General features: G+C 45.9%; 1 protein-coding gene across 1 annotated transcript in view; it reads left to right on the forward strand.

Moving 5' to 3' along the window:
- Window positions 1-18,689, forward strand: part of DOCK7 (dedicator of cytokinesis 7) — an 84,495-nt gene that overhangs the window by 55,495 nt on the left and 10,311 nt on the right. Inside the window, exons 25-42 of the mRNA XM_057370428.1 lie at window positions 171-266; window positions 371-511; window positions 630-743; window positions 1,851-2,021; window positions 2,738-2,877; window positions 6,371-6,540; window positions 7,369-7,523; window positions 8,150-8,332; window positions 8,760-8,895; window positions 9,872-9,968; window positions 12,176-12,272; window positions 13,010-13,144; window positions 13,828-13,980; window positions 14,415-14,573; window positions 14,826-14,926; window positions 15,836-16,028; window positions 16,447-16,590; window positions 17,529-17,660. Coding sequence (XP_057226411.1) covers window positions 171-266; window positions 371-511; window positions 630-743; window positions 1,851-2,021; window positions 2,738-2,877; window positions 6,371-6,540; window positions 7,369-7,523; window positions 8,150-8,332; window positions 8,760-8,895; window positions 9,872-9,968; window positions 12,176-12,272; window positions 13,010-13,144; window positions 13,828-13,980; window positions 14,415-14,573; window positions 14,826-14,926; window positions 15,836-16,028; window positions 16,447-16,590; window positions 17,529-17,660 — 2,517 coding nt within the window. The remainder of the gene's footprint in view (window positions 1-170; window positions 267-370; window positions 512-629; window positions 744-1,850; window positions 2,022-2,737; window positions 2,878-6,370; window positions 6,541-7,368; window positions 7,524-8,149; window positions 8,333-8,759; window positions 8,896-9,871; window positions 9,969-12,175; window positions 12,273-13,009; window positions 13,145-13,827; window positions 13,981-14,414; window positions 14,574-14,825; window positions 14,927-15,835; window positions 16,029-16,446; window positions 16,591-17,528; window positions 17,661-18,689) is intronic.

The raw sequence follows: 18,689 nt of genomic DNA on the forward strand, positions 1-18,689 counted from the left end.
CTGGGGATTTCTTTATGGGATGCCACCACTGCTGTCACATCCTCAGTTATTTAGTTTGCTTAACTCATTGTTTGCCATACTTGCCATGGACCGTGCTGACATTTCTCATGGGGGCTGTGTCGGGAGCTGCTCTGGAGGCTCGGGCTGACTCTGGTTTTGGCTCTGTGTAGCTTTTCCACGAGGAGCTGGCCCTGCAGTGGGTTGTGTGCAGCGGGAGCGTGCGGGAGGCRGCCCTGCAGCAAGCCTGGTTCTTCTTCGAGCTGATGGTGAGCAAACCCCAAACACYTCCCYGAYATCTCGCAGCAGCCCTGCTTTCAARCAGAAASAGCCACAGCTGCAAGTGTCCCTGCTGTAATTTATATCCCCATAGGTGAAGAGCATGGTGCATCATCTGTATTTTGCTGACAAACTGGATGCGCCGAGGAAGAATCGTTTCCCGGAGCGCTTCATGGATGACGTGACTGCTCTGGTCAGCACAATCGCTGGTGATATAGTCTCCCGCTTCCAGAAGGTGATGGCAAACAATTATCCTGAGCCCAGCTCAGGCACCAGCCCTCCTGCCTCTTGTTTGCTTGAAAACACGCAGGGTTCTTCATTTGCTTWCCTGGTTTTCTCTTCCTTCTCTCCAGGACACGGAAATGGTCGAGCGGCTCAACACCAGTCTGGCGTTTTTCCTCAATGATCTGTTGTCCATCATGGACAGAGGATTTGTTTTTTCTCTTATTAAGACCTGCTACAAACAGGTGAATGCAGATAAACATTGTAGCTTAACTGAGCCATGACAGAGCCTGTTACTCATACCTTTCTCTGGACAGACAGTAAAATATGGACACGGAATTCCGCTGTTCRGGTCTTTTTAGAGCAGGGCATTCTCAGAGGTGATTTAGGGTTTACGCCTCTCTGATTACACTCTTAACTGTGAATTAGGAGTAGCTCCCTGGAGTGAATGGACATGCAGTAGGAAGGAAGAATTATTCCCTCTGCTCACCACGTTCAGAGTAATTGAATCAAAAATTAGTGGGAGGTTCTGTGAGGGAGCTCAGACTGTCGTGGGCTCTCAAGGACACGGTGACCCTGATGATCACATTGATCACTGAGCTCCCCTTCCATCCTTTGGGGGATGCAGGGTGTCCTCCCCCATAAAGTGAGCTCCTCGTTTGCAGTGGGACAGGGAAATCACCCTGAACCACAAAGTTCTGTTTGACTACAAACATCCTGCTGGCACTGTATACAGAGGAGATAACGAGGGATCACTGAGACTAAGCTCAGCCTTATTTTCACTGCAGAGTCTAAAACATTCTCTATGAGGGAAGAAAGAACAGCAACAGCATTTAAGATTTTAAGTTGCCTACTGGATATTACACATATTATGTGTCATTCTGTATATTTTATATATATAATAGTTGCTGGATATCAACCAGCCTGCATCGTGGAGCTGTTAAGGCATCACACTGTGGTCCTGCTTCTCACAACTGCTGAAATCAGTAGGATGTGGGAATTACAGAATCACAGAAGGGTTTGGGTTGGAAAGGACYTTAAAGATCATCTAGTTTCAACCCCYCCAGTATGTGAAGCACATAGTTCTGCACTGTTATTTAAATATGACTGTTCTCCACATCTTGTATTGAGAGATGTGTTGTTAGCTGGGATGTGTGTGGCTCCTGCACATCRGGAATTTAATCTCTAGCCCAAAGGAGTGAAGTGGACATGGCTGTGACCGTTTAACGATACCAAGCCCTTCAGTTCTGCCTTTGGGAGTGTTTTTGGGAGCAGTGGTGGCACAGAGGGCTCACCCTGCAGTTTTGCTCTCTTTTGGTGCTGACTGCACTGTTATGGGCTGACCTTTCCAGGTGTCWTCAAAGCTGTATTCCTTAACATACCCAAGCAACCTGGCGTCTCTGAGGCTGGACTTCCTTCGCATCATCTGCAGCCATGAGCACTATGTCACCTTGAATTTACCCTGCAGCTTGCTCACACCACCTGCATCTCCATCACCATCTGTGTCTTCAGCCACTTCCCAGGTACTGACAAGGATCYTGTGACCTTTGGGAAATACCAGTTGAGCTCTGTGCAGAGAATGAAATCAAATTGAGCAGTTGTATCACTGTACCTTCAGTTCCTCTTGATAATATTTTTGGAAGTGTTTAATTAGAAATTAGTTTTTCCTGCCACATAGGTTCTGATTTCTTTTGATCTTTTAATTTTGAAAAAGGAGTGGCCATATCCCTCTCCTGGCAGTGACCACACACTGTCCTTAGGGTCCTGCTGCCTTTTTATATTGCACAAACACAAATGAGCCATGAAAGGAAACACTTTGTCCTTTTCTAGAAACACATGGGACTTCTGAGCTCACTGCAGCTTAGTCCTGGCCTSCTCAGAAAAAGTAATTTGAATTACTTTGTCATTCAAGTGGATTAATTAGTTGCAAAATCACATGAACAAAATCAAATTAAAGCTTTCTTCAGCCTGAATAAGAGCATCCATGAGTTAAAAGTTTAACTAATCCACTTTTAAARGTTATTTGGTTTAACTTTCCTAACAGGGGAAGACAATAACAACAAAYAGAATTAATGGAAGGGTTACTAGGCTGGGATGGAATTTAAGTGTTGATGTGCCTAGATCCAAACAGAAAAGGGAAAAGGTGTGATGTTGACTTTAATTCTGAAAACTGCTTCTAATGTATTTCCTAAGTTTTGACCCTGCTCGTGATGCAACTTGTGAAATTGGATTTTTTCAGAGTTCTGGGTTCTCCACAAATGTCCAAGACCAGAAGATTGCAAATATGTTTGAGTTGTCCGTGCCTTTCCGCCAGCAGCATTACCTGGCCGGGCTGGTGCTCACAGAACTGGCTGTCATTCTAGATCCTGATGCAGAAGGGTAAATCTTCACAATGTTTTGGTTTTCAAAGAGTTTTCTGCAATTYCAACCAATGGTGGATTTGAAGAAAGTCCTAGCATGGCCAGAATTTACATGAATTTGTAAGCTATGATAAGAAAACAGCTCTTTAAGAATCTTCTTTCTTCTTGCYCCGTGTGTTTCTTCCTTATCCCAGACTCTGTAATCCTGATTTCAGTCCCGTTTTTCCAGCTGAGAAGAAGGGAAAGAGGTTCCTGCTGGAGCCCTAAAAGGAAAATAACTTTTCTCAATTGTGTTTCTTCCTTATCCCAGATTCTGTAATCCTGATTTCAGTCCCGTTTTTCCAGCTGAGAAGAAGGGAAAGAGGTTCCTGCTGGAGCCCTAAAAGGAAAAGAGCTTTTCTCAATTGTAACAAGAAAATAATTTCCAACATTTAGGAAGCCTCTCTTGCTGGTGGTTTTAAATGTTACAATATATTTTGCCTGTGGTTCTCCCASCTCTTTTTAACTGTAAATTATGCATTGATGAGGCCCCTGTGGGTTACATAAATAGACAAATAGAGTCAAGCATGCAGAGTTTAACAGTGACTTGCCTGGCTTGTGCAGCAAATAATTTTCTGCTGTAGCCCTGACATCCAGTCTGTTCCTTGTGTTATTTAGGGCTGTTTTCTGCCTTGCCTCTTTAAAATGGGTTGCAATGGAAATTATTGATTGCCTCCACAGTCCTGAGTTCCCTCACAGGCATTTTTCTCAAGGTGGACTCAGAAATATCAGCCGAGTCGACAAATGCTGATGATTCATGGTTAATTCTGCCCCTTTGCCAAGAGGTCTCTGGAGTTAAACATTCATTCTGTTTCCTCTTGGAGAAGAAAGTGATGCCATAAATTGGAATATTTTCCTGTATATATACATAACACACTGCAGTGCCATTTATTTGGCCTGAAATGGAAAAAGCAGCAAATCTTTACCCATAGGTGCTGTCTGCAGGAATCCTTTTTGTGCCAGCRGAGTGTCCTGCTCACTGGGTGGAAATCAGGCTCTGTCTGTGACTGTGGCTGCCCTTGTTCTTCACAAACTTTCTGTTTTCTACCTCCCTGCCAAGCCCTTAAGCCTGGCCCAAAATTTTAGGTCTACCCCAGCAGCTTGCTGGTGTCCACTGGGGAGAAAACTCCTCTCAAACCTTGTCTAGCCAGAAAACACCAGCTCAGCTCTGGAAATGCATTTTGATCAAAGCTCCTGAATTTGGGGGCAGATGTATACCTGTAAAACATTTATTTTTTTTATTGTTTTCCCAAATAACTTGTGGTTTGAGTTTTGTTGATTTCTCAAGCTCCAATCCTCTTCATTTGGCCTGGTGGATCTATCAGATAAAGTAAAGCAAGTCTGTCCAGATCTGCTCTTCCTTTGCTGTGCAGACTTTTAACAGTCATAGAATATCATCAGCAGAGAGTTCAGATTTGCCTTCCATCAAATAATTTGGCCACCATTGGACAAAGCTCAGAGTTGTTCCCTGTTCATTATCCTGCAGCAGGAGTGGAGAGGATGTTCATCTAATTAATTACTTATTGTGTTAGAGACCCACTTTAGGCCTTGATAGGTGATCCAGAGCCTTAAATGTGTTCTGTCCTTGCTCTTCTTGCTCCATTAGCAAGATATGTTCAATTTTAGCTCAGTTTATAAGAATGCTTTGGGTTGAGCTAGACAGAAAGGGCATCAGGTGCCTGGAGGTGTGTGTTGGATGCATCCCTGGGTGTGCCAGGGTACAGTATGCCAGGGTGCCAGGGTACAGTGCAGCCCTGCCTGGAAAACAGGACAAACAAAGCGTGCAGGGGAAGGGATCTGGCCAAACGTGACGGTCCGAGCGGCTGCACCGTGCACAGACTGCCTCTGCAAACACTGTGGGGGTGTTTTGSCCATCACACACAGCACCCACACCGCCCAAATTACCTGATGGCACAGGCCAGAAGTGAGAAAATCAGAATTCAGCCYGCAGAGTTCGGTGGTAGTCAGTTTTCCAGAAGTGTGGGTGGGTGTTGACAGAAATCCAGGCCAGGGTTGAGATAAGGGAGGGGACGGCGAGATCGATTCGCTGCTTTATCGGGCAGGAAGAGCAGGGGGCTGCATTTCCTCCTCTCCACTGTGGATTGATCCACCACAGTGCCCACTCAGCTCTGGAAAAGTGACAAAGAAATCCATGGATCCCTAGGTCTGAGTTCCACTGTGTTGCTTGGATGTTTTCCTTATCTTTGGTTTTATGGCCTGCGGGATAGTTTCCCTTGGAATTTTTAAAAACACARTTTAGGTGCCACTCCTTCAAAATAATACAAAGACTTTTCTTTATCCTTAATCTGAAGGAACCAGTCACTTAAATAAGCGTTTCCTTCCTAGTTGTTAAGGCTCTCACTAATTACACAAGCAAGCAATTGTAGGATCTCATTATGGCCTGATTAAAAGCCACAGGCAGGACGTGCAGCTCCAATAGCTGATGTCCTCTCAGGCTCTTTAAACAATCRCTCTAAACCTCCAAAAATCCAGCCAAAGCCTTTTGTTTTAACCAGAACTCACCTCTACTTTTCAGGTAAAGTGGATACTGCCTGAAATTCAGCACTTGTTTTAATACCTCAGGTCTGAACATTGCAGCTTATGTTTTGCTACTGCCTATTGTCTGAGCTTCCTTGGCTGCTTCATGCATGGGGTAAAGTGTCTTCTTGGCTGGTTTGCCCACAGAAGCAAATAACTGCAGAGAGAACCTGCTATTTGCTCTGGGAGATTTTTGCCTCTGCGTGGTGGCTGAGGGGATTGAAAGGAGCAGAGTCCTTGAGAGATTCAGGGGAGGTTTTGTGTTTTCAAAGAGAATCAGACGTGGTGCCCCATAGAAGGGCTCTGCCAGTGTTTGCATCTGAGTAATGAGAAAGGCCACTGTGGCTGTTTTTCCTTCTATCCCTTCGTGTCTTTGCCACTTTCATTCAGAATTACGGATTTTTAGTCTACTGTTTTGGTTCAATAATTGCATGGGATAGGGTGGGGAGCTGAAGCAGAAATTTCCTGATCATTTGCTTGTACAATGTTCTGATTTAGGAGGGTTTGTCTGCCTTTAAMTGGTATTAAATAGAAAGAAAAAAAGAATACAACAAATAGTTTTACTAAACCCACTGTCCTTTCAAGTTTCTCTCCCTGTTTTCCATCTTCCCTAAGTTTTTCTAACAGTTTTTTGTAGACTCGATGCTTCAGCACAGCAGTAGCTGGGACTTTGGGGTTTTTTAATGGAAAATGTGAAAGCATCCACATTTTATCGGGTGTGCATTCCACAAGATATTTTTGCCCATTTTACAAGGCACAGTGAAAAACCAGCCATCTATAAAATCCATGGGAGATAAAAAAAAACACGTGCAACGGGATGAAGTTAAAAATAAAAACCGGGGGATTTTTTTTCCTTTCTGAAGCCCCTCAGTTACAAAAGACAGTTTGCTTTGAAGATATTAACTAATGTGCTTGACCCAACTGTCTTTTAACAGTTTATTTGGATTGCATAAGAAGGTCATCAACATGGTACACAACCTGCTGTCCAGCCACGAYTCGGACCCGCGGTACGCTGACCCCCAGCTAAAGGCCCGGGTGGCAATGCTGTATCTACCTCTGATTGGCGTGATCATGGAAACTGTGCCTCAGCTCTATGACTTCACAGGTATTTGATACTCTCTGCTTTGGCTGTCTGCTCATCTGCTCACCAGGTGTGGGTGTTTGGGTTCTGAAATTGAATTTTGARTGCCTTTGCTGTTGGATGAGATTGTTTCCGATTTGTGATTTTGATGTTTTTTCGTGTTTGTTTTCACTTGTAAAATGTGCCTTCAGTGCCTGTTAACACTCACAAGTTGCATTTGCCCACTTGCTGGCCTGAAGTGAAAAATCAGTGCATTTTAGTTTACATCCCTCTGGCTGCTGCAGATGCAGAGCCAGCTTCCCTCCGTGTCTCTGACCTTAAAAAGTCACCCCTCACACTCTACCAGAATTCCTAATTACAAAGGATAAGGAGACATTTCCTTATTCCAAAGGATAAGCAGAGTTCCCCTTCCTCCTCCTAACAGTGCTCCATCAGCAGTTCATTTTCAGGGGTGCTTTGCAAAGTGTCCCAAAGAGCAGCAAAAGTGGTTGTTCCTAATCAGGGCAGGGAGTCCAATCCGGAATAGTTTAGAATTTAGAGTTGTCCTCTACATTCTTTGAGTTTAATGACACAATAAAGCTGGAAGAAAGGATTCAGAGTATTCAAAGGGACAAAACTTACGTTGTTAGAAGGGTTTTAGGTACTGATGTTGTGTAGGTTGCATTTGGGAATTGCTTTCTTTGCTTTTATGCCCTCAAGTCATCATCTTGTTCTTTGCAGGACCCCTTGAGTTGGATGATTTTCTGTTTGCATTCCCAGTTCAGTGAGAACAGCACTGTGGGGGGAGTCTGGGGGTGGGGGGGGGAGAAGCCTTGGATTTGGGGCTGKCTAAATTCCTGTATTTCTCTGCAGAGAGTCACAACCAGCGGGGGAGGCCGAGCTGTGTCACCGTGGAYGATTACGAGAGCGAGGGTGGCAGCATGATCAGCCAGACGGTGGCCATGGCCATTGCAGGGACATCTGTCCCCCAGCTCACCAGGCCCAGCAGTTTTCTGCTCCCCTCCTCGGTACAAATCCATCTCTCCCCATTCCCTGACCTTCAGCAAATATTTAGCAGATTCGGTGGGGGCCCACATCAGTTTGCAGCTGGGTGTGCAGAGGGGCCGGGACAAGGGGACCAAGCACTGTTTGCATGTTGCTGTATCTGTCTCAGAGCGGGCATAGGAAAATGCCAAGGAGGGATAAAAATCAACAAACTTTGGGAAATGGGAGAGTTCTCTTTGCTGATAAAGATTCTCTTGTTCTGAAACAATCTTACAAAAGCTCTGTCAAGTGCAATAGTCACAATGAGCTTTAAGCCCTAAGCACAAATTCCTGCCCCAGCTAAATCCCACCAAGGTGAAGACACAACTGGACCATTTTCCCTGTTCTCTGCACAGAGAGGGAATCCTGATTCTGGTAGCAGGCAGACCCTTCCATTCCTGCCTTCTCTTGCCTTAGTCCAGGATCATAACCCCATTTTGCTGGATTTAGGTGCACTCTAAGTGAAACACTGATACAAAATGAGTGGAGCCCCTCTGCTTAGCTCCTAAACTGCTGGAGGTTGTTAAAGGCATCTCAGGGGAAGAAATGAATTCCTCCAGGGTGCTGATTGGATGTGTGGGTGTGAAGCCCTGTCCTGACTGTGTTTCAGAGTGGCAGGCAGCACTCCACCTTCTCGACAGAGTCCAGCCGCAGCCTCCTCATCTGCCTGCTCTGGGTGCTCAAGAACGCCGACGAAAGCGTCCTGCAGAAATGGTTCACAGACCTGTCYGTGCTGCAGCTCAACCGCCTGCTGGACCTGCTCTATCTCTGYGTGTCCTGCTTTGAGTACAAGGTACTGCCAAGTTCAAACCTCCTCGAGTCCCTGCTGGGCCCTGCCCGGGATCTTTACACTCCCATCCTTTACACGACTGCACAAAGGCATTTCCTGCWCTCTCCAAAGTATTTCCTGTATTCACAGTCCCAAGGCTAGGCAGGTCTCTGGCCTTTCCCTGTGTTTATTTCTCAGCCATGTGAGTGTCTGTGCCTTGTTCCACTTCTCAAGCACTTTATGCTCATCTGGGAGCTGCTGCAGTATCACTTTGAAAAGAGAGTTTTCTGTAGCAGTGCTGGAATCTGAGTGATTTCTCTCCCTGCCAGTTTAACCTGTATTCCTTTCTTGTTGCCTGTTTTTTACATGAAACACGTTTTTGGTTGCTAATTCTCAGAAAATATCCCAGATTGAAAGAATCTTCCCTCATGGTTTTGTTTGCAACTTGCAGGGCAAGAAAGTGTTTGAAAGAATGAACAGTCTGACATTTAAGAAGTCGAAAGACATGAGAGCCAAACTTGAAGAAGCAATTTTGGGCAGCATAGGGGCAAGGCAGGAAATGGTCCGAAGAAGTAGAGGACAGTTGGGTAAGTAAAGGAGTCCTCTGTGCCATCCCCTTTTTTTTTTTTTCAAAAACTGCTCCAACAATTATTTGCACCCCTCTGTGGTGTGGGTTACAAAGAAGCCCCTAGGAAAGTGGTTTGCAGCATCCTTCACTGGGTCTGCTAAATATCTACCCTTCTCCTAAATTGCAAGCAATTTATTTTTAACTTGATTGCTTCTATAAGTGAGATCACATCTCATTTATGGGATGTTCTTGCCTTAATTTCTTCCTGTGTAGCATCTTCCAGTGTATCCTGTTCAAGGATCAGGGTGGATACCAAATTGCCTGATGGTGCTTTGATAGCTCTGTAAATGCCTGRATTATTTCTGCTGCCTTAAGGAGATTTGAAGAGCTGCAGTTGTGCTAACAAGCACCTTCTGATAATTTTTACTGTTTGTAAAACCAGCAAATTTTTGAACATAAAAATTCAAAGGGTGGCCCGGGGATTAGGACAGAATCAGAACTGTGGTTTTGTCTCCTGCTCTGCCACACATGAACCTGTCATTGTGGGCTAAGGTGGATAAATGTTGTAGAKCCATAATTAAGGAATCACTTCAGAGAGATGGGAATCTTTAATGTTTTCTTAATGTGGCCAGGTTGCCTTTATTATTTGAAATTCCCCTGCCAGCAATTTTATTCTCCCAGCAATGAGAATAAAAGGTTGTGAGGTGGGAAGGGGGGTCTTGGCACCACCCTGAGAACATTTCTGGGTGCCAGTTGAGGACAGCAATGTTGGAATGCTGAGGACTGGCACACTCAGAGTCCATGGGCAGTTCAAGGAGGGGACTCCTCTAACCAGTGAGTGTCTCAGCTGCCTCTGTGTCCCATACCACTGAGCASTGACACAATTGGGGCCCTGTAAACACCCTGGGTGAGGATCCTCAGGCTCTCAAAAGTCATCTTTGCCACTTGTGAGCAGCTCTGGAGCTGACTGCTGCTGTTGTGCTGTTCCCCTGCAGAGAGGAGCCCTTCTGGGAGCGCCTTTGGAAGTCAAGAGAACCTGAGATGGAGAAAGGATATGACTCACTGGCGGCAGAACACAGAAAAGCTTGACAAGTAACTGTGCCTTCTCCTTGTGCTTTCAGTGTGCCAGGGCTGTGAGAGCAGGGTCCCCCAGCCCACACAAGGTCACTGCCAGCAGGGTGGGGCCCTCAGATGCACWGGGCTGGCAGTGTAAAGAAAGCAAACAGCTTTTACTCCAACACCGCCCTCCCAGCTCTTTGCCTTTCCACCATGCCTTGCTTCCTTAGACTTTCCAATGAGATTTTATTAAAGAGACCAATACAATCCATTATTTTCTCCAAACCCTGCCCTAAGCTGTAATTTCCAGGGAAGATCCTTTAGGAGTTTCCACAGATAGCATATATATATCTCATGTCATATTTCCTTTATTCCATAAGAGCATTCTGGAGTTCTCAAAGCTCGCTTTCCTTTCCTGTCCTAATCCATCACTTTGATTGTTTTTCCACATGTGCTGTGCTTTTAGAAGCCACAARCCAGCCAGGTACTGTAGCATTGGTGTGCAGTTCTTCTAAATTGCCATTTTGTACATCTGCAGACTCAATCATCACAGCATTGTTTGTGATGCTTGGCAGAACCTCTCAGTGTGTGTGTGCAGCTGATTGGAATGAGCTCTTTTGGCTTTTTACACCCATTTCCTTGAAAATTCCCTCTCTTGGTGTGGTTTAATCCAGAGGGCTCAGGAGTTGTGTTTGAGCTTTYGCTGTGCACGTTTTCTGTTTCCTCAAATTGCAACCTGCAGCCTCCATCCTCCCAGCAAAGGAATTGTTCCTAATCCTAGGAAAGAAATATAACCCGGGTGAAACTCTGAAGAAACTGAGGAATGGGCTCCTCAGAGCCCACGTGGTCACCAGGCCAAATTTTACCCTTGAAGATACTGACTCTTCCAGGAGTAAAAAGCAATTCTTCACAGCTTTTTRCTGCTTGGTCCCACACAAAAATGGAATTTCTTCTTATGTCAAATTGTGGCTTTTTGTCCAAGGCTCCAATCCTGTTGAGTCATTGGAAAAGCCAAATGACCAGTGTGTTCCAACTTGCTGAATAAATGATCTGGATATAAATTCCAGAGGTGTGCACACAATCACACCAGATGAAAATTTGGCCTGAAGARCCCATCAGTTCACTGCCAGCATGGAATCTGAGCTCTCTCCTTCCTAGAAGGACCTCATGTACACATTTAACAGCTTGATGGTCAAAGGATGGTGTCTCCCCTCACCAAATGAGCTGCTTAGATAACTCTAGAGCTGCTTTCTAACCCCTGCTTGCTGTGACCTGGGTCTGCTGTGTCCTGTGTGTAGGTAGAGCTTGGCCTTTGAAMCCTCACAAACAAGACTTCTCATCCCAAGAAATGTGCAGCTGCTGTCATTTTATGCAGATGGTTTTATTTTATATGGGGTCAGGTCCCCAGATTTCTACTCTGGAGATGTTGGGGTGTGCCCCCATTCCCAGAGGACGTGGAGTGTGGCAGGGAAGGGCTGCTGCCGTACAGCTCCAAGAGCCAAATAGTTTCTCCCTCTTCCTGTGTATTTTTAATGGGATTTTGGTCACCTTCCTGCTGGGATTTGGCCTGGCACGAGTCAGTCAGAGATGGCTGAGGGCAGGGCAGGCCAGGGCTGGGCTCTTYCCGTGCACCCCTGGATCTGTGCCTGGCGCAGCTGCTGCCGCTCGATTCCTGGAGCTGCAGGTGTGAGTGGGCATCTGGGCTTTGCAAGGCTTTCCAGGAAAGTCAGTGCCTGCCATGAAAACAGCCAAACCGTGCCCTTCTGCTCAGAGAGGCAGCCATGCTTCAAGGATTAAACACAGCTTGGAGAGATAAGATTGTGGGAGCGCAGGTTTCCAGCTCGTRTAGCACCACCGTGTGTCCACAGCCCGCAGCGTGAAGCCACATGTCCTGTTCCTGGTTGTGCTGTCGCATGCCTCACGRTGCTGCTGAGCCAGTCTGGCCTTAGGCTGGGATTCTGAACTGCTCTTGTGTTCCTGGGAGGGTGATGGAGTGTCAGAGAGCAGCGTGAGCTCTCCAAGCATGATGAACGTGAAGCCTCTGTCAGTCTGCACTTGTTAAAAACTGAGTTTTCCTTCCTGTCCTCGCAGTGGGTGCGTTGAAATATCCTCGTAGTGTTGTCCAGTGATGCAAAGAGTAACTGGGAGTTTCCTGCTAGTGAGAGGACATTTTTGTTTGGAAAATATGTAGGTTTTTTTTCTTAATCAGGGAGTAATTGTACTGCTTTATTTTCTCTGATTAGATCAAGGGCAGAGATTGAACAYGAGGCGCTCATCGATGGGAATCTTGCAACAGAAGCCAACCTGATCATTTTGGATACTCTAGAGATAGTTGTACAGGTGAGGTTRTTCAGAAAATAGAGATGTGATGGCATTGAAGTCACCTGGCCAGGCTGCAGTTTGTTAAACAAAACCTCCCTGCTGCTCCTCGCTGCCTGAGTGCTGTGAGAGCTGTTCAGCTGCAGCAGAAAGGGGGTGATGCCTCTCCTCATCCCAGCCTGTAACAATCTGGTTTTATTATGCAGTAATTTCCTTCAGTCTGTTTGAAAATGATCCCCTTTTTGTAGTATAAGAAATAGTTATTCAGTAATGAACAGTAAAAATCTCCAAATCTCGTCCAATTCCAAGCAATTCCTCCCAAGTTCTTCCCAAAGCTGCCTCAGATCACTGGGTTCCAGGTCATCTTCCTGGTCTGTACTCACTCTGTCCCTGATTTCTGTACAAAGGGACTGGCACAGGCTGGAAGCAGGCAGACACTTTCCAAATCCACCTGTGAGCTGCAGAGAGACCCAGGAATCCCAAGGATTGTGCTTTGTGCCTCAATAACCCACCTTTGGGCTTTTCCTCGAGGAGAACAATGTCCCCAAAGGTCAGAGCCTCACTGGRGACAGAATCCCCGTTCCACCAGCTTTACCCACAGATCAGGGTTGGCTCAGAGCGGGTCTGTCCCGCAGGCCCAGCTCAGTGGGTGATTTCTCCATGCAAAGGGCTTTGGTCAGAGCTGTTTGCTCTCCCCCACACACAGAGCACACCCTGGAGGTTCATTTTGGTCACAGAATCCTGGTTTCCCTTTGCAGACCGTGTCAGTAACGGAGTCCAAGGAGAGCATCCTGGGCGGGGTGCTCAAAGTGCTGCTGCACAGCATGGCCTGCAACCAAAGTGCCCTTTACCTCCAGCACTGCTTTGYCACACAGAGAGCTTTGGTCTCCAAGGTGAGTCCCCTGTGGCTGCTGAAATCCACCCTGAGCAGCACAGAAGGAGGAAGGCGCCGTTTGTTGTTTTGTATGGGGTCACTTCCCCAAGCAATTATTATTCTGGGTAGTGTGGATTTTCAGGCAGAGTGGTCTGGGGGTTGACAGGCTGGTGTTTGTGGGCAGTAGCTGTATTTCTGCATTTTGGGGTTGGCTTCATTTTGGGGTYGGCCTCATTTTGGGGTTGTGCAGCTGATACACGCCGGGTGTGGTGTGGGTTCCTGCTGGCTGGCACTGGGTGGGAAGAGGCACCTGCTAAGTGGGCAGCACAAGGCACAGGGGGGGTTTAAGCTGTATGAGTCTCACTTAAAATGGATTTTTTTTTACTGGGCCTGTAATTAAAACAATTTTCCAGTTTCTGTMGGGGGGAAAAGCTCTTAAGTTTCAAGCCTGAATTTTTGGGAGTGATGTAAATTGGTGTGAGGGTGTAGATGTAGGAGCAAGTTGTGGGGGAAGGTGAAATGAGTTACCTTCCAGTGCTGCCAGTTTTGCCCGACTGTGAAACGATTCAAATGAGCATAATTCCCCTCAAAACAGAGGGATTGGGCTCCCTCTCATTCCAGTGTATTTTCACTGCTGTCTGTTTGTCCAAGTGTTCATCCCTGCCTGTCCAAGCACTGATTTCCTCCCGTGCTGTTTTGCAGTTCCCTGAGCTGCTGTTTGAAGAGGAGACAGAGCAATGTGCTGACCTGTGCCTGAGGCTCCTGAGGCACTGCAGCAGCAGCATCAGCACCATCAGGTCTCACGCCAGTGCCTCCCTGTACCTCCTCATGAGGCAGAACTTCGAGATTGGGAACGTGAGTTACTGCAGATAATGGGGTCAGTTCAGTCCCCCACAGAACTGGGGGGACACTCTGGTTCTGGGCCCARGGACTGTGAGGGCATTGAGAGCAGCAGGATAATGGGATTCCAGTTTTTGGGCTTGACCAAACCAAAAGCAACTGTCTGGAATCAAGGTTTTATCATGAGAGCATCATCCTCTTCAGGGTGTGGGAGAGGAGACCACGCACAAGGAGACAACGTTAAAACTTTTGCAGGAGAATCTATCTGAAACCAAATAATCATGAGATTGTGAAGTTTGGCAGCACCAGGTTTATTCTAASCACAGCCTTTCCTGCAGAACTCCAGTTTTCTTTGCGGTGTCAGGTCAGGAGGAGGGTGCCATAACCAGAACACTGATATTTCACTGTCTCCAGGCTGCTGAAATACCATAACAACATCTGTGTTGCAGAACTTCGCCAGGGTGAAGATGCAGGTGACCATGTCCCTCTCRTCCCTGGTGGGGACATCCCAGAACTTCAATGAAGAATTTCTGCGGCGTTCCCTCAAGACCATTTTGACGTATGCTGARGAAGATCTGGAACTGAGGGAGACAACATTTCCTGACCAGGTAAGAGACATAAATGTAATTCATTTACAGGCTGTGCCTAAACCTCCATCTAGAACTGGAATTTGCATGCATTCCCTAAAAAGAGTTTGTTTTTTGGTTTTTTTTTAGTCATCTGAGCACATAAAATTCAGGTTTTTGATTCATTCTGACAAAACACAAGCACACAGAGATTCRGAGTGACTGTGTTCCTCACATGACAATGTGCAGCTCAATTCCCATTGCCAGCTCTTGACAGCAGCATGTTTTTCACAGGTCCAGGATTTRGTGTTCAACCTCCATATGATCCTCTCGGACACAGTGAAAATGAAGGAGCACCAGGAAGATCCAGAAATGCTGATTGACCTGATGTACAGGTAGAGTTGGCACTGTGGGGCCAGGAGATGTCAGTGCTCCACAAGCTGCYTGAGCCAGGCTTGGTACCTCCTGCCCTCCTGGATTCACTGTGTGAGGCCTTGTGTTGCTGTGAGCTTTGATTGCTTATTTTTAATTAGCAATTATTTTATTTTAATCCTGTTTTAAACTGCTTGCCATGATCCCACGTCACCTGAAAACAGAACAGCTGCTGGCTGCGTTTGGGCACTTTTGGGCACTTACAGGACTTGATTTTGGAGTRGTTTTGGGTCTCAGTGCTCACAGGCTGTGCCTGTCTGTTGTGTTTGAATGTGCTCTTGGTAGGTTTTGGYTGGCATTTTAGGTAGCTGATCTTGGGTAAAAGTACTTTTCATTCCCCAGCCATCCCTGGCAATCTCATCTCCTCCTGAGCAGAGACAACTCTCCCTGCTTGCATCAGGGAAAATTTGGGGATCTTCCAGAATCTCCTTGCACCAAAGGCTTTTTGGTGCTCCATAAGAKATTCTCCTTGTGCAGAAGATATTCCAGAGCCATGGTTAAGCTGCCAAATGCCAAATTTCACAGTGCTGTCTGCACAAATGGCCCTGAAGGCCTTTTATAGGTCAGCAGAGGTTTTGTTGTAGCGAGCCAGCCAGGCTSTGATTGTCCCACACGTTTGGATTTCCACCAGCCTCAGGTGAAAATTGGGCTTTGGGCAAGAGCTTCAGCATCACCCACTGCTCACCACCACTGCCTGGCTCCAAAAACTCTAGTTCAGGGTGCAGCTTCTTGTCTGAGGTATTTCCAGGCAGCACTGGAGGGGTTGCTGTTTAAGCAGAAGTGACTTAATACAGTGTGAAAAAATGTGCTGAAGGACCCTGCTGGTTCAGACAAAAAGGGAATGCAGTCCCAGAGGTTTTCTCTTCCTTTAGGATTGCAAAGGGCTACCAGAACTCCCCTGACCTGAGGCTGACGTGGCTGCAGAACATGGCAGGGAAACATTCCGAGAGGAGCAACCACGCCGAGTCCGCCCAGTGCCTGGTGCACTCTGCAGCCCTGGTGGCCGAGTACCTGAGCATGCTGGAAGACAGGAAATACCTYCCTGTGGGCTGTGTGACATTTCAGGTGGGGATTATTATCCTCTCTAAGGACTTTGTGGGGTTTGCCACCTGCTGCTGAGGTGTAAAGTATCTCCATGTGCCGGGTGTTCCTGTGGGAACAGGAACTGCCTGCATCCTCAAACTGTGCTCGCTCTGTTGCATGAATGAAATGCTGCTCTCTGAAAATAGAAATGTGTATTTTATATATATACTCTACAAAAATAGAAATCTGTATTTTATATATATGCAAAACCAGAAGTCTGTATATGTACACCCTACAAAAATAGAAAGGCTTATTTTATATATGTACACTCTACAAAAATAGAAATCTGCCTCTAGAAATTCCAGGATTTGACTGCAAATCAGCTGCATTTCAAAGTATTGACAGTGTTGAATGTTGTTTAAATGGAGTAAATGTATTTTTATCTATTCTGTCTCCTCAGAACATCTCTTCCAATGTTTTGGAAGAGTCAGCAGTTTCTGATGATGTTGTGTCCCCAGATGAAGAAGGGATYTGTTCTGGGAAGTATTTCACAGARGCTGGTCTGGTGGGACTGCTGGAACAGGCTGCAGCATCTTTCTCCATGGTAGAAGACTTTTAATTTCTTTACCTYCCTTCTCCAGCAACCTCACACTGCTGGGCAGTAGGAAGGAAATTTTTTCCTTTTGAGTGTATAATTCTGTTGTGAATGCTTAATTTGGGCAGAGCATTTGGAGTTTTAATTGGTTAATGCCTGTGGAGTAAACTGTGCACGAGGTGGGATCTGGGAGCGAGTGGCCTTGGTGTGCTCCCAGTGCCTTTCACCTCCTCACTGCACATTTGGGAGTTTACAGTGGGAAAAAAAGGCCGTGGTGGTTTTCCCTCTCTTCAAAAGGAGTGGATGAGAGCTTTGTGTGAGCAGAGTGGATGCACTGGGAGCAGTGCAGGGAACCAAGGCAGACAAGTGACTTAATTCCCACTGCACAGCAGGAAGCCTCATTCAGTGTGTTTAAGCACAAGCAGCAATAATTCCAGGGYAAAAACCTGGAATTATAAAAATTCCTGCTAAGCCATTATGTGCAGTGACTGCCCACARTGGGCTGGCCCCACTCCATGAGAGAGATCCTGAGGTACTTCCCACATCCATCCCTTCTGGAGTGCCAGGAGTGGATGCAGGAGTCACACAGGCTGAAGATGTGCTGAACACAATGAGCTGTGTACTTAGGCTTCTGTATTTCATTCCCATAGATTTGGTTAGGATCATGTTTAGGATCTTGTTGTGCTCTTGTGCCTGTATCCATCCCAAATATCCCAGGATTGGTTCTGTTAATGATCCTACTTCCTAATAGTAATGCAGCAGGCTCCTGATTTCACGGGTAACTGAAGATTTTATTCCATTTATGCCTGGGCACATTTTAAGAAAAGATGTGATCACCACAGTGGTGTTTAAGGCACCTTTTCATTTTGCAATTTTATCGCTTAAACTCTGTGTGTGATTCTGGCTGTTGAATTGATGGAGCAATCTGATGTGCCTTCTTTTCGTAGGCTGGCATGTATGAAGCAGTTAATGAGGTTTACAAAGTCCTAATTCCTATTCATGAAGCCAACAGAGATGCCAAGAAGTTGTCTACTATTCATGGTAAACTGCAGGAAGCGTTCAGCAAGATTGTTCACCAGGTAATGGCTTGAATTTTCAGCTGCAGGGTGAATTGTGAAGAAACTTCAAATGAAAAACCATTGTAATCAGATTCYAGGAGAATTGTCAAATGATGATCCACAGTAAATACAAGGATCATTAACAGGATWTTTTTCCTCTGTTTAATATGAGAGAACATCACATACCAAGTTCTGTTGTAACWTCAGAACTATCCAAGAGTTAAAAACTCCAGTTTATCCTTCCTTTTAAACTGTGTTTTGCATGCTGGGAAAAACCTCTGTATCTTGCCTTTAGCCTGGTAGGTAACATCCAGAAAYGCTGGGGGTTTGATTTGTTCATGTGGTGGTTAAATAATTGTAGGAACCTTTCTAAACTTGGATGGTGCAGAGCCCACCAGCTTAAGGGCTGGTGAGAGCCTGGCTCTGCTCTCCAGAGGAGGCTGCTTTGGATGCATGATGACTTAGAACCTTTGAAACCATTGCAGGGTTATTGCTGGTCATTATTTTGGCCTTTGAAACTCTTTTTCTTTGGTTTCTGTGACATGCCCTTTTTACTTTTTATCACACAGAGTACTGGCTGGGAGGTAGGTAACTCCATCTTAGTTAGCAAAGAACACTAATTGAGTTTCCAGATGACTCACGCCAACGCTTGCCCACATGTGCTAGTTGTGGGTATTTCTGTTGCTGTCTGCTGTTTAAAACAATTCATTAACCAAAGAAATCCCAATAAACCGTGGTTGTAGTAGGAATTTCTTCATAAGCAGCTGTAGGTAGTGCATGGATGCTGACGTGTTCCACTAATGAGGTTCTTTGGTGAATGAGCCACTGTACCATCACTAGTTTGTTTTGATAATTTGTTTATATTTCTCTCCATCAGCATTGACACAGAAAATCATCCCTCCATACCATATTTTCACCCCACCCACAGGGGTCGATTTAAGCACCAATGCTCAGAGGTACCAAACACAAACCTGGTTTGCTGCAGGTGCACCTTTGGTCTCAGAGGAGAAACTGCTTCCTCCTCTCAATCAATTTGTAATTGTAGGGGTT

This window comes from Malurus melanocephalus, unplaced genomic scaffold (assembly GCF_030028575.1).
Source record: "Malurus melanocephalus ecotype Western Australia unplaced genomic scaffold, MMel_1.1 scaffold_125, whole genome shotgun sequence".
Classification (NCBI taxonomy): Eukaryota; Metazoa; Chordata; class Aves; order Passeriformes; family Maluridae; genus Malurus; species Malurus melanocephalus.